Below are 20,173 nucleotides of genomic sequence, written 5' to 3'. Positions count from 1 at the left end.
ATTTCAACGTTATATTTCATATAAACGAAGACGAGGCACCTTAGCATCATATTCACATTGATGATGTTTATTTCTGCCATGTGCGCACCACTACAGTCTACGTTAGTTTAACTTATTTTTTTGTCCTCATGGCAGACGATCTAGATGACGAATGGTGGAATAGTGGAGAACATGGAGTTGAAACCTCTGATTCTGAGAGTGAGGCGTCAGGTACCGCGTTTTAACGTTGCACGATCTTGATAAAGCATGTCTACTTATACGTCTAACTAGTTAATTAGTGCTGGTACTTGCTAATCATAATCAAGTTAGGCGCATATAAAGTTCAGTCTTGAGTATCAGAACTTTATATTTACCCATTTGAGTAATCATTTCTATATCTATATTGCACTGACCACCTTCATCAAGCTGAAGTTTATGTCAATTGGAGTGAGTGTTAAAAAAAATTAATAGGCAGAAAGGATTGCTGATTTGAACAGGTTGGGGACACTCCCGTATATGCAGGATAGTCCTGCATTTGAGTAACAGTCTTGTATTTGAGGGATAATTTTGTTACACAAATGCAGGATTCTGTGAAATGAAAACTGAAATAGTTGTTTTAAACATTGCTATCAAAAAAGGGCGTCATAATTTTTACATGGCATCATCACTAATACAATTTTCCACATTATTCCTCAAATTGGAACAATTTTCATTATATAAATGTTTGTAAAAGTCACAAACAAAATCACCTCTATTGCTTACTATGGGGCTAAAATAGAACACAGGTAAAAGTCAATCAACCATGACATTTGCACTAAATTTCCCTGATGGTTATAAACTGTAGTCTATGGAGAGCACATATATTGTCACTTTATTACAAAGTGAGATAATAGAATTTAATAGTTCATGCACAAAAACGTAAAGTCTTCTATCAGTTATACGGCTATCTGAAATTTATGACACCCTTTTTTGATACAAATTTTTAAAATAACTTTAGCCATTTTCATTTCACAGAATCCTGCATTTGCGTAAACAAATTATCCCTCAAATACAGGACTATTACTGAAATGCAGGACTATCCTGCATATACAGGGGTGTCCCCAACCTGTTGAATGCTGTAGTTGAAGGGTTTGAGAGAATTTGTGGTTGTAAGGAATTCCAATCTGTTATGGTTCTAGGAAAAAATGAATATTTACGTGTTTGTGTTCTACATGAGGCAGTCTGATATGTGTACAGATGTGCATGTCTTGTGTTGCTTACTGGAGGAATGAGTAAATCTTTTCTAATGTTTATTTTATTATGTGTTATTTTATGAAGCATGGTTAGTCGCATGGTGTTCTTGAGAGCGCCAGTTTATATGTTGTATCATGTCACCAACACATTTAGTTACCCAAATGCAGAATTCTATGAAATGAAAACTTATAAAGTTGTTCAAATATTTTTATCAAAAAAGAGTCATAACTTTTATTTAAAAGTCCCAAACTAGGCCTAGTAAATCAAACAAAACACAGCTAAAATTTCATTTAACTATAAATAGCATTGCATGACATCCCAGTAGCCATATAACTTGATATCAAAATTTCAAGTTTCTTTTTCATCAAACTCAATAAATGTAATTTGTGATAAGAGGTCCAATATATTGATGTATACAGACCAGTTTCTATATGACAGACAAGGATCTAAAGTCCTTGATGACAGGCAAGTACATTACATGTAAGTATACAATTTAACTATAGACTTGTAATTACACTTCACTACTCTACAATCAATACACTCCAATACCTGTATTAGAGTGTATCATAGAACATCAAAGTGAAATTACAAGGACAATTTTAAGTAATTTGGGCAATTATATGTAGATATAAATTGTCATTTTTAATTCTTTCAACAGGAAATAATGAACCAGTAAAGCGAAAGGCTGATGCCATTGATAATGATGATGATGATGATTATGAAGAAAACAAGGAGACTGACGAGTGTCAATCACATGAAAATAAGGATAAAAAGCAGAAAGCCAAGCGTAAAAGAAATGTAAGTATGTAATAATGACATGTGCAGTATATTTATAATGTTAATTTTTTTGTAAAGTAATTGTAAAAAAGTTTTACTATTCAAGTAAATGATTTCTGCAGTAAATTCCCTTGAAAATATGAACCTTTAAAGTTATCAATTAGAATTAATCAGACCCTGCTTAACAGTCAGATCTAATCATTGGGATCGTGTGAATTCTACTTTATTTTGTTATTTTGAAAAGATTAAACCAAGTAATCTTTTCATCCAGACATTTTTGTTGAATTTTCTATTTACTAATTTCAAAAAAGACAAGACATGAAATAATTTTACTTCATAAATATTTGCTTTTAACTTGAATTTTTCAGACTATAACTGTAGAGCTAAAGGCCAAGGGATGTAAGTCAGGGACAGCTGAGGATTTGGTCCAGGTTATTACAAAGCACTACAAGGACAAGCTGTCTACTGTAGAATGGGATAATATTCAACTGGATACAGGTATAGGTTATCTTCATATTTATATGTCAAAATATGTAGCGCGGGTTTCACCGAAATGTATTATTATATTAATTTAGGTTACCTTTCTGTCATGCTGTATCTGTAAGCAATGAACGCAACAAATATTCACCTATATATTCAAACTTGGTAATAAGGAATTGAATTTGGTTGAGCCATAAGGTTATCAATGATACCTTGACATTATTGCTCAGCAAACTCAGTTTAGACTTTATATTTGACAGGGTTATGTCCCCTTGATCAACTAACAACATTTTGTTATATTCTGACATTCCCCAATCAATATTAAAATTTTGTATTTATTGTGAGCATAGTTTAAACAGTAGATAATAAACATCAAATTTTAATTACATTGGACGTTTTCGTCCAATAACTGTAACAAATGTGATATTATTTATTTATTTGAAAATTGGTATCAAAGTTATAATAAATATGTGTATTTATGATTTATACACAGATTGGTATTACCACCATTATCATCTTTAGTTTTTTTTGTTCAATCTGAAGTCAAAAATGATATTAAAAGTTAACTATGAGAATAGTCTTGTCAGAATAGGGAAATTATTGTAAGATTTGTATCAAAAAGCTGGAACTTAGCGTGGTGCTTACTGATCAATGTCAGATGTTGGTCCAATTGAAATACAAGAAGGCCATAAAAGAATATATTTTTCAAATGTATTTGATTATAAATGAAAAATTAATGAACTGAATATATATCATTGGACATTATTATGTTTTATTAGACAGGAACTTTTTTGTGAGTTCAGACAAAGATCATACCTATGTGTCATATTTACGTACCATCCTTCCGAAGTGGAAGAAGATGTTGAAGACAGAGTTGAAGCCAGGATCTCCACTAGTATTACTGATATCGGCCTCTGCTATCCGCAGTGTGCAGCTCAACAGGTAATCTGGATCTGTATTGATAATGTGCACCTAAAATTTTACAATTAGTTTACTTTAATGAAATATAAACCCTTGATCCTTTGGTGTGAATGCAATTTTAAAGAAGAATACTAAACTCAAAACTTGTAATGGATTTTTTTTCTAATTCTTTAATGCCTTGTATTAAAGTTGTAATTATTTGAAATGTGTGACTTTCATGCATAGCTTATTAGCTTGTTCTCAGAAAAAAAAAGGAATGCCTCAGTATAGCTGTACCAATATGTTTTTTATCTTCTTTATTTTTCAGGGAAATATTGGATTTCAAAAGCAGTGATTGCAAGATTGCTAAATTGTTTGCGAAGCACTTTAAGGTAACAAACAAAAAAAATGTTGCTTTCTGCTAATATTAAGTCATCACTTAATAAATCACGTGTTCAGCGTATGCACAATCATGTGTTCAGCTATATTTTAATGAAGTTTTTCTAGAAAAAGTGATATTGAAACACATTTTAAACTCAATTTTCACATATTGTATTAACCGATTTTAAACTGAACTTTAATATGATAGAAAGTCTGGTACTTACAGTACAAGTCCATAAGGTTAGATGTTTGGAGCTTATGGCCAAAGTGATCTTAATGGAAAATGATGAATCTTTTCATTACAGCTCGAGGAGCAGCAGAAATTTCTGGCAAAAAAGGTGTGTCACATTGGCCTGGGGACACCAAATAGACTACATACTCTTGTTAAATCAGGTAAATAACTCTGGTTAAATAGGTTAAATAAGGTCAAAATCTGTTTGGGTAAATGCTATCAGTGTATGTGGATTTCTGGCAAAACTGAGAGTACATACCGATATTAACATACAATGTCTTGATGGAAAACATTTTTTTATTATTATCAACTTTAATAGTTTCTGACATAAAGGTAGATAACTCTACAAGGAGACATAATGTAAAGTGAATCTGTTTGGATTGAGCCATTCTCTATAACATTTTTAGCTCACCTGGCCTGAAGGCCGGTGAGCTTATGTCATGGCGCAGCGTCCGTCGTCCGTCCGTCAACATTTCCTTTAAATCGCTACTAGTCATAGAGTTCTGCATGGATTGTAACCAAATTTGGCCAAAAACATCCATGGGGGAAGGGGAATAGAACTTGGCCTGACACCCCGGGGGCAGGAGGGGCGGGGCCCAATAGAGGAAATAGAGGTAAATCCTATAAATCGCTACTTGTCCTAGAGTTCTGCATTGATTGTAACCAAATTTGGCCACAAACATCCTTGGGGGAATGGGAACAGAACTTGTATAAAGTTTGATTCTGACCCCCCGGGGCGCAGGAGAGCGGGGCCCAATAGGGGAAATAGAGGTAAATCCTATAAATCGCTACTTGTCCTAGAGTTCTGTATGGATTGTAACCGAATTTGGCCACAAACATCCTCGGGGGAAGGGGAACAGAACATGTATAAAGTTTGGCTCTGACCCTCCGGGGGCAGAAGGGGCGGGGCCCTATAGGGGAAATAAAGGTAAATCCTATAAATCGCTACTTGTCCATGAGTTCTGCATGGATTGTAACCAAATTTAGCCACAAACATCCTTGTGGGAAGGGGAACAGAACTTGTATAAAGTTTGGCTCTGACCCCCAGGGGGCAGGATGGGCGGGGCCCAATAGGGGAAATAGAGGAAAATCCTACAAATCGCTACTTGTCCTAGAGTTCTGCATGGATTGTGGCCAACAAACATCCTTGGGGGAAGGGGAACAGAACATTTATAAAGTTTGGCTCTGACCCCCGGGGGCAAGAGGGGTGGGGCCAAATAGGGGAAATAAAGGTAAATCCTATAAATTGGTACTTGTCCTAGAGTTCTGCATGGATTGTAACCAAATTTAGCCACAAACATCCTTGGGGGAAGGGGAACAGAACTTGTAACAATTTTGGCTCTGACCCAAATTTGGCCACAAACATCCATTGGGGAAGGTAAACAGAACTTGTATAAAGTTTGGCTCTGACCCCCGGGGGCAGGAGGGGTGGGGCCAAATAGGGGAAATAGAGGTAAATCCTATAAACCGCTACTTATCCTAGAGTTCTGCATGGATTGTAACCAAATTTGGCCACAAACATGGGGGAAGGGGAACAGAACTTGTATAAATTTTGGCTCTGACCCCTCCCCCCCCTTTAGAAGTAAATATTTCGAATTCCTTCAGAAAAGAAACAATGAACCTGTATTTAGAACATTACTTGGCATTACAAACCAGGTGAGCGATACAGGCCCTCTGGGTCTCTTGTTAAAAATGATATTATTAAACAATCCAATCAAGATCAGTACCAGTCTTATTTCCTCTTGGTTTTCCTTATAGGTGCCTTACACCTGGATAATGTTGTCGCTGTTGTGTTAGACTGGAACTGGCGTGACGTAAAATCCAAGCGGATGGTGGATATCCCGGAGATCCGTGGACATCTTATGGAATTTATGAAGGACTATATGATACCACATATATCGAAACATTCATGTAAGATTGGCATGTTATGACAGAGCAGATCATCAAGAATACCAGATCCTCAGATCTGGAGTGAAGGGGCCTTTTGTCTAAATATTCCTGTAGGATTGGCTTTTTATGACAAAGCATTGAAGTAATTAAGGGACATGAAATGGAATCGTAAAAGATTGCATATTGAAACATCCTCTAAGATGCATCATGCAATGACAATGCAAGTTATATTGTTACTATTGACATGTAAAGAGTCTTATGACAAAAGTGAAGATAAAAAGTACATCTACTTAGGAGTATTTACATATAAAATGTAAACCCATCATATCATTCATCAGTCAGATTTTAATGAGGAGACATGCATGTACATTAAACCAACTTTCTTTCAAGTGCAATTTATTCTAGAATTTTACTATCAAGGTGATTTTACAAAAGTTTATCCGCACAAATAGATAATTTCTTATTTTACATTGAAAGGTAAATTTTTTAGACGTTTTGAGTTCCACGAAACTTAACTTCTATGGACTTGATGTAATTTCAAAATGGCTGCTGAAGAAAGTTTGTTTATAACATGAGGTATCCGTTTGTTAACGAGGTCACTCCTAGTCTGCAGATTAATATCCTATCTATTCATTCTACAACATTTAAAGATAGTAATATGTTGAATTATTTTTCATCAGAAAATTCATTTGAGTACTCAGTTTTAAAATAGACTATATTTTTACGTGTAGAAAATTAACTGATTTTGCTATGTATCATCACTAGTCTGCATTGAATAATATATGATGTACACAATGTCTTTTCATATAAAGATGTAAATATATTTACATCAACATAACTTGCTCCAATCCTAGTACATACATCTGTTGTTTTCTTAATTCGTTTTTTAAAAAGGAGCAATTACTAGTATATTTATAGAACGAATATACGTACCCGGCCTACTATACCTTTCTCTTTTGTAGGTTTCCAATTGTTTTATGCGTATACAAGCATTTAATTAATATTTTTGTCCAAAACAAACATAACTACCATTCTTAAAATCTACCGTACCGCCCACAAGATGTCAAATTCATAATTTGTAGACTTGCCGTATAAATTTTCTTCAAAACAGCCTTCATATGTATATGTAAAAAAAATAATGTTTGCTGAGAATTTGATTTTTTATACGGTTCAGTTTTAATGCCTAGTAGGTAAGCGATATAAAACAAGTAAGATAAAATGCATGCAAACGATTTAATATTGGTTTGCATAATCATTACTTTGCTCCATTAGCAGTAATGGGCACCAATTGTAGCTCTAAAGACGACATCATTATCTGTCTAAAAGTCTTTTGAGCTACAATATTGCAGCTAGTATATTTATTATTTGAATGTATGCTGCAGGTCATTTTGATCAATTGTAATCACCAGTAGCATTTTCTTTTTTGTGCCAGAAGAAAAAAAAGTCTGAAGACATTCAGAAAGCTTCCTTATTGTTTTATTTAGAAAAATAAACTTCAAATGTTTGTGGAAATTTTTTAACAAGACTATCTTGGTAAACATGTACATGTAGTTAAGCTTACTTTCCATTTTAAGAATATCAGATAATATTCCTATAATGGCATTATATATATTTACAAATGTAAACTTTTGATCATTAAAATGAAACATGTAGATACAGAATCTGCTAATTATGCTATCAAAAGAGAAAATTTAATTATTTACTTGGTATATATACCTGTCACATGTACACACTTTAAGTTGCATTCTTTTTGCTGACTCCATATATATATGACACTGATTCTCTTAATGGCTTCAAAACACATGGACTCAGTGATATTGTACAAGTGTCCATGTATTGGCCACAGGGGTTTGAGTCACCAATTAGACATACAAATGTATAACACAACTTGTTTAAATTAGTAATTGTTGAAAAATAAATAAAATGGTTGTTATACTTTACATCATTGTCAGATTTTCACTTTAAGTTGATAGTTTATAATGAAGACAGACATGTATGTTAACAAAACATATTGAATTCAATCTGAATCAGTTTTCTCGATACTATCAGTCAATGATACTGACAAACCCATAATCCACATGACATGAAATGTTGATTAGTTTTAGTGATGGTGACATAGGCAAAACGTCCATATGCCATGAGAAATATCCTGTTGTTTTGGTGACGCTGTTCAATAATGTAGATCCTAATAATTCACAACACATTGAATCTCCAATAAGTTTTGTTGATGTGATAAGTAAGTGGTTTTGAGAAACAAATTATCACAGTAAATCTTTTCATAATGTCCGCTGTCATGATGGCTGAACTGGCATTGTAATTGTAAGAATCTGGAAAAAAAATTATCATATTTAGCTATATATATATAAATCATGTACATATTGAAACAATGTACTTCATGGTTTTTTTTTATACCTTTCTAAATGATTGAATTTAATAATGTATGCTGTTTTACATAATTATATACTCTAAAAGAGTAGGGGCTGCGGTGACCGAGTAGTTAAAGTGTTACAAATTACCATTATAGCCCACCACCTCTGGGTTTTGAGTTTAAATCATAAGTGGGCCAGTTGCCCAGTAGTGACAATTCTTGTACTCAAGGGTAGGTTGGTGGTTTTTCTGTGTGTCAGCTTATCTCAACCTCCTAATTAAACTAGGTACATCCTTATTAAAATTACCTTGGCTGATAAAAGGACATAAGAAAAATAACCAGCCATATGTATAGCTTATCTTAGTTTTCTTGTTGAATCAATACTCTACAGAAGATTCTACGTCTATCTTGCCCTAGTTTTCCAGTTGAAGTTAGCCCCACTTTTGTCCTGTAGAATCTATTGCACAATTCTACAACAGATTCTGTGTCTATCTTACCCTTGTTTTCCTGTTGAACTGAGCTCCACACTCGTCCTGTAGGAGATAGAATGGCAGATATATATCTAGGTAGTACACGTTGGATCTTGTCTCCAGAAGAATGCGGTCTTCGCCTATGTCTAGTGTCACACTGTTCACCGTTTTCTGTGGAAATCACAAAATAGCATTTACAATGTAATCATCAAATTATAGCATCATATTTTAAGTAGATAAATCATTTAGTTCACACTTACGCTGCTACTACTACGCTTATGTTCAGTTTTCCTACATATCACAACTTAACTATCTGCTAGCTCTTGCAGTTTAGATTTTGAATGTGTTTTGTAAGGGCAATGTTATATTTTTTCAGAGATAACCAAACAATTTTTTCACACTAACTAATGAGTCAAAAATCAATACCTTTATCTCAACTGTACCATGCAAAAAAGACAGATTACATGCTTAAAGAGAAATGACTTGTACAATTAGTAAATAATTATCATGCAACCTAAAGATCATCCTGTACAGTTGACAATCTAGCATTAAAAATGTAACCTTTACAAAATGTGAAACTTACGACTTTAGGTAGATCGATTTCTGCGACCAGATATTCTGGATGTCCCTCAGCAGGATCCTGAACTATTCTGTACTCCGGTGTCTGACCCCTACAAAAAAAATTGATGTGACAATTATTTATGGTAATAAAAGTGAATTCTGATTTTGTTATGTACAGTAAAACATGCTTACAACAGATTCATGGTTATAAAAAAGTAAGGTATCTGCAATATGCATATAACTAATTATGCTTATAAAAAATGAATTTGTTGGTCCTCAGAGGTTCATTTTATCTGTGTTTTACTGTACAATTCATTGTAATATTTGTGACATAGTTTATTTTAAAAAGAATTCCACGGAAGTGGATGTGTCGCCTGCACAGCATCACAAAAAATAGTTATTTACAATTGTAAATATTGTTCATAATTAGGTGAAGTTATCAAGTCCCGTAACTCTTGCAAATATTGATGGATTTTGAGAAGTATCGAACCCATCTTAGATCTCAGTGATATAAAGCAACATACCAAATTTTGTTTAAATCGGACAATAAAAACTAAAGTTGTCAAGCGAGAACCATGTTTCAACGATTTTAAAGTCCCGTAACTCCTGCAAATATTGACCGATTTTGAGAACTATCGAACCCATCTAAGATCTCATTGATATAAAGCAACATACCAAATTTGGTCGAAATCAGACAATAAATACTAAAGCTATCGAGCGGAAACCATGGATTTATCAGCTTTGACGATTTTAAAGTCCCATAACTCTTGCAAATATCGATGGATTTTGACCATTGTCAAACCCATCGAGATCTTATTGATATAAAACATTTCATAAAATTTGAATGAAATTGGACGATAAATATTTTAGTTATCGAGTGGAAACCATGGATTTTTCTGTTTTGAGGATTTTAAAGTCCTGTAACTCTTGCTAATATTGACATATTTTGACCATTATTGAACTCATCCCAGATCTCATTGCTATAAAACAATTTATAAAGTTTGATTGAAATTGAACGATAAATATTTAAGTTATCGAGCGGAAACCACGGATTTATCTGTTTTGACAATATCAAAGTCCCGTAACCCTTGCAAATATTGACGGATTTTGACTATTATCGAACTCATCGGAGATCTCATTCATATAATGCTATATACCAAATTTGGTTGAAATCGGACAATAAATACTTAAGTTATCGCACGGAAACCATTTCCTGGACGCAGACGACACCGACATAGTGATACCTACACTATAAGTGTCGCCCTTGCGTTGCAGGCAACACAAAAATCATACTATACAATCTATTTTTGAAAAGTAAAGGTATCATCTTTTAAAAACTATAATGACTGTCAACTGTTGATAATGCAATCAAAGAGCATGTGTTTGTATGATACTATACCTGGCTTTGAGATCCGCTGCATCTAATTTTGGGGCTTTTGGTAATGCTGGTGCTGAACTGAAAGCATGAAAATAGAAACATTTTGTATTTTCTAGTTTAATGTGAAAGCTACAATTATTTGATGTTTTACAGAATGCTAAAACATAAACCATTTTTTTTTAATTATCCGCACTTGTGTAATTATATTTTTATCCAAATTAGCCGTTAATACTAGCCACAAATTTCTAAATAATTATAAGAATTATTAAGAAAGTCTGGTTGTATAATGTGAGATAACTTGAAATGTCTGTTCTATAATTTCAAACAAGGGGAGATAATCCAGTCATTCAGCAATGAAAATTCTAATCAAAATATCAGGGTCTGGTGGCCATGCATGCTAAAATCAACAAGAAACAAGTTTGTAAAACCTGTCATTGAGATCTTTTGTTTGTACTACAATACATTATATATTTAAGCAGAAAATTCTATGACATAAATTTCAGAAATAAATTAAGGGCAAGGTAGTGAACAAATGACATTGACTAATACTACAAATAAACCTGGGTAAAATAATATGTTACTGATACATGTACAGCAGATATAGGCCATGCATCACATCAGATTATGATATGAAATTGATCAAAAGAGTTAAAACAAGATTTTGATAAAGGTATGTGGCATATCAAATTATTTAACGAGTTTGATAAATTTCATACACATATTACATAGTCACAAGTGTAAGATTCTATTTATCACATAAGTTTTATTAATAGAGATTTAAGTAACTCTTAATTTTGTCAATATATAAAACAGTAGAAATCTGGCTTGGATGTGACGTTTCTGTTAACTGAGGCAATCATGCAATGTCATGCATAGATTATGATGTCAAAACTACATTTGACATCACAATACACTTAGTGTTATTACATTTGTCTTACAATATTTTGACATAGCCATATGTCATGGCTGGATGGGTCAGTTATGTGATATAGTTTTATTTAATATCCTCTTTTTAATTACAATAAGCATCCCTTTAGTTTCACCCTCATCATACTTATATACAGACTTACTTGTCCATTTCTGTGATCAGTGGTTTTGACTTGGATCTGATCCTCTGTTCTGGTAAAGTACCAATAAACCTTTTGTTTTTCAGAATTACCCATTCTGTAAAATAAAGCAAAAGTACACCAATCATTTTATAGACTATAATGTCTCTGTTATTAAATCAGATCCAAACAGCTCGAAGCCTTGGACATATAAGTAATCAACAAACCTTTACAATACTCCTTACTACCTACCTCGACTGAGAGTCTGGTTATATTTATCCTCAATGCCTTCCATCGTGACAGAAATGAAGAAGGCCCGGAATACTTCGCTCGTCTTCATCTTTTCTAGGAATCCTGGATTTACCACTACATCATAAGCTGTACAACCATTTCCACCTGTTGTGAAATGAAGGCTTGTATGTTATCGATAATACATACATGAATCTATGTTAACTGAATGAGAAATAAGAGATGACAAGTCAGAAACTAATACACAGGTGAACCTCATTGTCGTCATTGACTCAAATTTGTGTATGCAGGAGAAATCTTTTGTTTGTATTGGTCTTTTTTCATAATTTAAATACAGTAAGTATATTTAACTCCAATCTTATGAAGGTTTGGGAGTTGTTAAGTGTAAGTCAAGAAGAAAGAGGAAGTAATTCTGATAATTAATTTTGAAGCTTACTTTTATCAAGTTCTGCATGAGGCTCTCCAAGACTCATTGGGATTCGGAATCCAAAAGGGTCTTCAGAATCCAACAAATTGAGCAATTCCTGATCTGTCATTTCTTTAGGAGCTGGAACCTGATTGAAAAAATTAAAAGTGAAGCTTCAGATACAATTTTAAAGTGCATGTGATTATCAGTAATTGGTAATTTATATATGACCCTTATAAAAGTTTCAAAACTTTAAGGTGAAAGATAATGTCAAACTTCTTATTACATCTATTGGCTATTCAATTAATAAATAATTTGAGTCTAATACATACTGGTATCTATGTTATTGTAGACAATTACTTTGTGCAATTTCGGAAAAATACTTGTAAATCAACAGTAGACAGACATAGTGATTAGTAAAGAGAATCAGTATCCTAATTACTCACTTTTAGATAGACTTGATGGAAAAGTTAATGTTATATAATCTTTGTTGAATATATGTCAAATAAAATATGAAATTGATATAAATTGAGTAAGTACACAAAAACATACATTTTCAGCATGGCAGACATTGATAAATGCTTTCTTTCCATCAGCAGCCTTAGTTTTTAAGCAAAATCCTGCAAAAAAATAGTTTCAAGATTACAGTATCCACATTAATTGTAACATCTTGCACATAACCATGTATGTCATCATGTTCAACGACATGAAGAATAAAATCATATTTAAATTTATGAAAGCATTTTTAAATGAAGTATACATACCTAGTATATACAATTTTTAAAGTTGTTACTTAAACTTACCTGGTTGAGGCACAACCTGAAGTACATTTTCTTTCGCTGCATCATTAGGTGGCACAGGATATCCCTGTTGGGAAGCCTGTCAAAGTACATTTAGCATGACATAAATTAATAATCAATGTACAAGGCAAACAATTTTTTTCATACAGCAAAAAAATGACCTCCCTTATATTTTCACTAAAAAGTTGTTGGAATTAAATCATTTTAAATACATAAACTATTCATGTGTATCCATTTACACAATGAACTATTTATTTCTTAATTAATACTCTCAAGTCTGATAAATTCATTTACAAAAAATAGTTACTTAATCTAACAGCAACATTCTAATCAAGGTAGACTGCAGTCCATTAAACCTGTCAATATTATCAGGCTTTTTTTAAAATTGCCTTACATATATTAGGCAATTTTTAAGCCTAATAATATAGGCAGGTTTAGCGGACTAGGTAGACTGCTACATGTACATGTACACATGGAGAGAGTAATGTATATAGGTGGTAGATTTTATATTAATTTGCATTCCATTGACGATATTTTTGAAAACATCTATAGCCTTTATATTTCTGTCTTTATGCAAATCAATGTTGCATGTGTTTATATAATTAGTAATGTCTGTATTTTCAGTAGTTGATTTATTGAAGATGGGGGGGGGGGGCTAAAGGAGAAAACAAAATACATTTTTTTTTGTAAATCAAAACTTGTAACTTTGTTGAAGAATATTTATCATTTTGAATATGAAGTAGTTCTTGAAAACTTACAGCTTCAAGCAAGAGTTTGTTGTACATAGCTTCTGTCATGTCTGTATCCATTGCCCCTGAATCCGGATCAAGCATATTGAGCTTATCCATTTTCTAAAAGTAATGCCGTAAGAATGAAAGGACACAATATTATCGATGTAATGAAAACGTTATGAAAGCGCCATAGCTGTGGTAAATGTATGCCTCTTTAGTTCATGTATCTTCTCTCTAAATCACCTGTTTATTTAATCAGGAATGTGTTTGTTCACGTTGTTTAGGTCCTACTGTTTACAATTTCAGCCGGAAGCACGTTGGTCTGTATAACAAAAGAACCACATCCGGAAATAATATAGTCTTGTTCATTGAAAAGTTTGATTTAAAGTATTCGTAGAGAAAGCTTTTGCTTGACACTGACTTTGTTGCCCAGCCCATATAAGGAAGTGTTCACATTACACACGATTCCCAGATTAAATGACTAACGCGAGTAGACGTTATTTTGAGAAGTGACAGAATCGAACAGGGTAGATTCAAAAAAGGGTATTTATTGCAGAACCAAAGTAACACCGGTATCAGAAGACCGAATAATCCAGCAAGATGCAGGTAATACTTACAGATAGTTTAAAACGTGCAATACACATGTATTGTAAAATCCGGATCCTGATCACTGACAGCTGATGCCTGAGGCTGGGGATCACTGCACCAGTGTGCTAGTTTATGCCTTTGATTGTGAATTGTTAATACATATTATGTCTAATCATGTTATAAAATTAGATGTTAACCACATAAAAGAGGACTTAATGTAGTTCTAATATTAAGTTCAACATTTCACATTTCCATTACTCTCCTATATTGTTACGTACAATACACATGTACAAGTGTTTTGTAGTACCGGTACTAATAAAAGTGAATATCACAAGGACCAAACACAAATTTAAAAGGGGTATTGAAATTATGGATTGAAAAAATATGTCTGTTTTCTCTACTGAAGAGTTCATGCTCTTGATACCATAATATATAATATGACTGAAGGCAATGCCTTAAAGGGAGCCCCCAGATGTTTCAGTGAGCATTAATTATGCAATGTAAAAAAGTTCAATTTATGGAAATAACAGAGCCAAATTTTCTGTTTATTTTTTATTCATATATTCACACTCTATCTTTGTCCCAAAAACCCCATTTGAGAAGGAAATCCACATAAGAGAAGAAAGATTTTTTTGTTTCTGTAACAATTATGCCGTTTTTGGTCAGGTACTCTTTCACTTGAACCCTTGCAAATAAAGACCAACACTTTGCTTCTGCCAGATGGAGATTACTTTCGTCGGACCTTAAAAGCATATGAATCGCTTGATTATATAATGAGCTGATTTCAAGCTTCGCATTCACTTTGATGGGATTTTTTAAGTGGATAAAATAATGGTGGCCGCAAACTGAAGCTGTCAGCTGTGTAGGATTGAATTTTGAAGATTACGTTTTTTCTTATATTTTCATGTACATGTTACCTTAGAAGTGCTTCGCACTTCATGCCCTTATAAATAGATATTGTTGGTAAGAAATTTGTGCCATGTCCCTGTGGTGTGTACTGTATATCATAAAAAATCATTTTTTAAGCTAAAATGTAAACCTATAACGTTTAAATTGGGTCAAAGAAATAATATATGAGTGTTATAATTATGTGCCATGTAACACAGGATCCTTACATATAACTAATATATATATTTATTTACTAGTGTGAATATTTCAAGTAATATTTGTTGCACAGGACCCAAATGCAGATACAGAATGGAATGATATTTTACGAGCAAAAGGAATTATTCCTGAGAAGGAACAAGAAGTAACAGAAGATGATGTTGTTCATATGTTGGAACAGACCATCCAAGATAAAGCAAGAGGTTGGAATGAATTTGAGTTATAATGTACAGACTATCATCATATAATATATACAAAGAGAAAAAAAAAACATGAATTGAAAAAAATCAAACACAAGGAACAAGCACAATTACTTGTACATTATACAGAGGAGGCCGTCCTTGAATGAAAATTTTAAAAATATATTTTCTGGATAATACAGGACATTATATTACTTTGGTTGAAACAGTTTTAGGGTGCTGAAATTAAAATAATTATAGTATTGAAATTATGCACCGGTACCTCATATTTTTTCCTACCAGTAAAAATATGATATCAATAATAAATTCAATAATACATCAGGCTAACTTAAAGTTCATTTGATTTTTCAAAGTGTTACAAACTTCAAATTGATTAATCTTGACTCAAAGGATTACTAGTAATTCATTACATTATATGATAATTATAACTATATAAGTACAGTGGATTGGATACCATAATTTGTTCATGCCAAACAATGCATTTTATTCAAGTAGTGTTTATTAATTTTCATACTAAATTTCTGCTCTATAACTTTCTTGAAACCTAGCTGGTAAGTTATATTAAATTTTTCATTTACAGGAAAAGATTTGTGCGACATGTCACTGGATGAACTTGAAGATAAAGAAGATGATATTGATGAAGAAGAGGAACGAATATTTGAAGCATACAGGTAATTAATAAATCAAGAGATGTGAATTTCAAACAGGTTATAGACAATATCATCTTTCATATCTTTGTATTGATATTTCTTTTGGTTGTATAAAAGATCTTAGACTTTGAAAATTATTAAAATTTTGAAATGACAACCCTACAATTGGTTGTGGAAATTATAAAAGAACAAATTCTGACTAAAGATAACCCATCAATACAATATTTTCCAGAGCTACCAGGTACAGTTTTAGGTTTTAATTGTATAGTCTGCTTTCAAGTGCTAAGTTGCCTGTTATACTAAATATAGCATGCATATAGATAAGCAAACATGAATCTCCTCATCAAAGTTATTTTGTCCTTGCATATTACCAAGTTATTTGCCCTTACTAGTTGGTACAAATTCTGTTGTCATTACATTGTTAGTGAAACTTGTGCAATTTTCTCTGAATTCGCTATCATGATGTTGTAATAAACATGTTCCCAAAGGGCAGATAACTCTATAATTGTCTTACACATCAAATCTATTTCCTATTTTATCAGTTTTAAAATCAACCAATGAAACCATAACGAAAGAAAATGTCTGAATTTAACATTATTGTGTTAATAGGAGACAAAGAATGGCAGAAATGAAGGCAGCAGCAGCAAAGTCCAAGTTTGGAAGTGTTTTAGAAATAACAAAGGAGGACTGGGTCCGAGAAATCAACAAAGCAGGAGATGGTGTCTGGGTCGTCCTTCATGTTTATAAACCAGGGTAAGTTACATGTGTATCTCCCCCACCCCCCTCTGGTTAGGTACAAAATCATGCATGTACAATTTTTACGCTAACCAGAGAAGGTTGTTACCATTCTTCTTCCCACTGGAGTCTCTGTCCATCTTCATTGGTGTAAAACAGGGTAGGTTATCTCCACTTCATTAGAAATCTCCTTCCGTTCAGTCTTCTCATTGTTGTAAATTAAAAAGATTATCTCCCCTTAGTCAGAAGTCTACATCTTTAGTTTCTTATCACCCTTCTGCCTAGTAGTGTCTCCATCTCTCTTCATTGTTGTAAACTAAAACAGGTTACCTCCCCTCCTTGAGACTTCTGCATCACTTATTTTGTTACCATCCCTGTTTCTATTGGAAACTCAGAGTGTTTTATTGGGGTCCTGCATTGCTATTCAAGTTTTCCCATAATGTATTCAATCCAAATAATCTGTCACCTTTTCATACACAGATAATGTAATTTTAAATATCCTTTCAGTATTTGTAGAATTAGATGTTCTTAAATCATCATATCAACATGTACAAGTCAACTACATGTATAAGTTCCAGAAAAGTTATGGCATGTAAAGTACAAATGTACATACAAATCAATCTACCAAAAGTGAAACAAAAAAGGTGTTTGATGGTTTATTTATGCTTCTTTTTTATTCATTGTTTGTGATCTCTGAATTGTTTGTATCGCCTTCATTCATTTTCTGTTTCTTTTTCTTTCAGAATTCCTTTATGTACGTTAATAAATCAACATATGATGGAATTAGCTAGAAAATTCCCAGATGTGAAATTTGTGAAAAGTGTGTCGAGTGTGTGCATTCCTAATTATCCTGACAAAAACTTACCAACTATTTTTGTGTACACTGATGGTGAAATGAAGAAACAATGGGTGGGGCCACATAACTTTGGAGGAATGAATTTTAAAAGAGATGGTGAGTAGTATGATCAATAGATTTTGTATTTAACGACATAAAAAATTCCAGCTCTTGCTGCAATATTTTCTTTTAGCAACAATGTTTTTTATGGTTTAAAATCTGTGGCTTCTCCTTGAATTAAAAAATGTCTCAAGAGTCTTTATTTCCAGAATATTTTGTTTCTTGAATGGTTGCCATCTCATCAATGTTGATATAGTTTGTGGCATTAACATCATTATTTCTTTTAAGTTACTATATTAATGACCTTTTCAATGTTTAGTAACAAATTAAACATTAACATTGAAATGTAATGTGAAATTCTGGCTTTAAATGTCAGTTGTTGAAATAAACTGCTTTAAGATGATAGTTTCATAGCAACATTGTAGTTATCATGATTTATCTGGATTTATAACAGATGCCTCTTCTAAGCATTTAAATGACCCTGACTAAAGCATTTAAATGACCATGACTAATGTGGCTATATTAATAAAAAAAATGGCTGTCATCTGATGATAAAATTTGTTTATCTTAAACATAACGACCAATGATTTTCAGTGGAATGTGGCCTTAAATAAACTGTTTCATCTTTGAAAAAGTAACAAATTCCATTACACTCATTGATGCACCATAGAATGAAACATAGCATGTAAAATATCTGTATTTCTTATTCACTCAATGCATCAATAGATCTAAAGGTGCATATCGATGTAGCTTAATCCCAACTGAAAAACTGTGTGGCCAGTAGCATTAGGTACACCATGTACTGCATCAGAATAACAAGAGGTGCTACTTCACTCACATTCACCCCCGAATACACATTTGAAGTCTTCTAATTCAAGAATGTATGTTCTATGTATGAAGGGGAGATGTTGTATTATGTATCTTTTCATTTCAAATTTTTTGTGCAGATTGATGGCATCTCGTTTCTCAAAAAAGTTTTTTCTTTCTCTCAACAGAATTGGAATGGTTACTATCACAAAACGGAGTGTTAAAAACAGATCTTGAGGGTCCCCCTAAACAGGGAGTGGATGATGTGATGAGTCGAGCCGTAAGGGAGAGTGCAATAGACAGTGACGATGAGAACGACTGGTAGGGCATACAGGCAGCATAGGTTTTATAAATAAATTTTATATTAATCAGAACTTTCAAAGACTTGATTTTATCATTCTTATGTAATGTTTGCATCACCGGCCATTGCAATATTTCTTGAATAGAGCTCTTTCATTAGAGCCTTTAATTCAGGTAAATGTAATGGGTTTATTGGACTCCTGGTCCTGTGCTGTTGATGTTTTGAACATTCATTTGAATCAACTTGGTTGGGTTCTCTGTAGCGTCACTACTGACATACAACCAGGCTTTTTACACAATGCATTATGGGAAGTGTTTGTAAGGTTTTAGTTCATTTGGACCCTTGTGACCTTGAATGAATGCCAAGATATTTCATTTGAATAAACTTTGAAGCTTTTCTTGACATCATGCTTTAAATCAAATTCTAGGTCTCTCACCTCTTCAAAAATTGAAGAAACAAAATAAAGTCTGAGCCTACTTGACCATTTTAACTGGAAAAAAAGCCAAAGTCATTTATCAGGAAAAAACGACTTAGAATTTTTTTAAGCTTGTAAGTTGTATGCATATATACTGCAGGCCAAAGGTAATATTTCTGTGTGTCTCCTATGAAATAATGATATAAGAGAAGTAGTTCAAACACCTGTTGCAATTTATTTGTCCTTGAATGAAGGTCAAGCTCATTCATTTGATGAAATTGTTGCTTCTTCATCTACACATACTTCAGGTCAAAGATCAAGTCTCTGATCCTCACTAATACATGGCAAGGTCTAAACAATATGCAGTACATGTAGGCTATATGATGACCCTGGTTTCCACTATCAAATCACTGACCACAACATTAAGTTGCCCAATATGATATTTCTGCAGCTTATTAAAAATTCAATTGATCACTTTGAACGCTTGTCGAAGGACAGGTTTGTTTGTGTTTTAACAGCCCATCGACAGGTTACCAGGCTGGGGAGAACTTCATCTGCACTTTCTGCACCCCTCAATGTTTTAGATAATGATATTAT

At 33.1% G+C, this 20,173-nt stretch overlaps 3 protein-coding genes across 3 annotated transcripts; 2 read left to right on the top strand and 1 right to left on the bottom strand.

Moving 5' to 3' along the window:
• Positions 1–19: 19 nt before the first annotated feature.
• Positions 20–7,812, top strand: LOC138324121 (uncharacterized protein C3orf26 homolog). The gene is made up of 7 exons (XM_069269198.1): positions 20–210; positions 1,871–2,010; positions 2,358–2,487; positions 3,249–3,411; positions 3,698–3,761; positions 4,056–4,143; positions 5,741–7,812. Exons 1-7 carry the CDS (start codon positions 129–131, stop codon positions 5,911–5,913), a joined length of 840 nt encoding a protein of 279 aa, XP_069125299.1. The 5' UTR covers positions 20–128; the 3' UTR covers positions 5,914–7,812.
• LOC138324111 (PIH1 domain-containing protein 1-like) lies at positions 7,331–14,214 on the bottom strand. The gene is made up of 10 exons (XM_069269187.1): positions 13,909–14,214; positions 13,154–13,229; positions 12,903–12,970; positions 12,381–12,498; positions 11,948–12,091; positions 11,720–11,813; positions 10,671–10,727; positions 9,294–9,381; positions 8,738–8,881; positions 7,331–8,199 (listed from the first exon to the last, which is right to left on the bottom strand). Exons 1-10 carry the CDS (start codon positions 13,996–13,998, stop codon positions 8,164–8,166), a joined length of 915 nt encoding a protein of 304 aa, XP_069125288.1. The 5' UTR covers positions 13,999–14,214; the 3' UTR covers positions 7,331–8,163.
• Positions 14,215–14,291: 77 nt separating this feature from the next.
• Positions 14,292–19,234, top strand: LOC138324128 (phosducin-like protein 3). Its single transcript, XM_069269211.1, has 6 exons — positions 14,292–14,487; positions 15,647–15,776; positions 16,354–16,444; positions 17,033–17,176; positions 17,902–18,110; positions 19,049–19,234. Exons 1-6 carry the CDS (start codon positions 14,482–14,484, stop codon positions 19,183–19,185), a joined length of 717 nt encoding a protein of 238 aa, XP_069125312.1. The 5' UTR covers positions 14,292–14,481; the 3' UTR covers positions 19,186–19,234.
• The last annotated feature ends 939 nt before the right edge of the window (positions 19,235–20,173 follow it).

The sequence above is a fragment of the Argopecten irradians genome, chromosome 1 (genome assembly GCF_041381155.1).
Source record: "Argopecten irradians isolate NY chromosome 1, Ai_NY, whole genome shotgun sequence".
Classification (NCBI taxonomy): Eukaryota; Metazoa; Mollusca; class Bivalvia; order Pectinida; family Pectinidae; genus Argopecten; species Argopecten irradians.
This window is presented reverse-complemented; position numbering and strand designations above follow the sequence as displayed.

Bases quoted from the DNA above. Each gene is read 5' to 3' on its own strand.
- LOC138324121 (XM_069269198.1), top strand. From the start codon at position 129: ATGGCAGACGATCTAGATGACGAATGGTGGAATAGTGGAGAACATGGA. The intron at 2,488-3,248 runs GTATAGGTTATC...ATGTTTTATTAG, and splicing joins TAATATTCAACTGGATACAG to ACAGGAACTTTTTTGTGAGT. The intron at 3,762-4,055 runs GTAACAAACAAA...TTTTCATTACAG, and splicing joins TGTTTGCGAAGCACTTTAAG to CTCGAGGAGCAGCAGAAATT.
- LOC138324111 (XM_069269187.1), bottom strand. From the start codon at position 13,998: ATGGATAAGCTCAATATGCTTGATCCGGATTCAGGGGCAATGGATACA. The intron at 9,382-10,670 runs GTATAGTATCAT...TTTTTTTTGTAG, and splicing joins GCAGCGGATCTCAAAGCCAG to GGGTCAGACACCGGAGTACA. The intron at 8,882-9,293 runs GTAAGTTTCACA...TGATTTCCACAG, and splicing joins AAATCGATCTACCTAAAGTC to AAAACGGTGAACAGTGTGAC.
- LOC138324128 (XM_069269211.1), top strand. The intron at 16,445-17,032 runs GTAATTAATAAA...TTGTGTTAATAG, and splicing joins CGAATATTTGAAGCATACAG to GAGACAAAGAATGGCAGAAA. The intron at 17,177-17,901 runs GTAAGTTACATG...TTTTTCTTTCAG, and splicing joins CTTCATGTTTATAAACCAGG to AATTCCTTTATGTACGTTAA.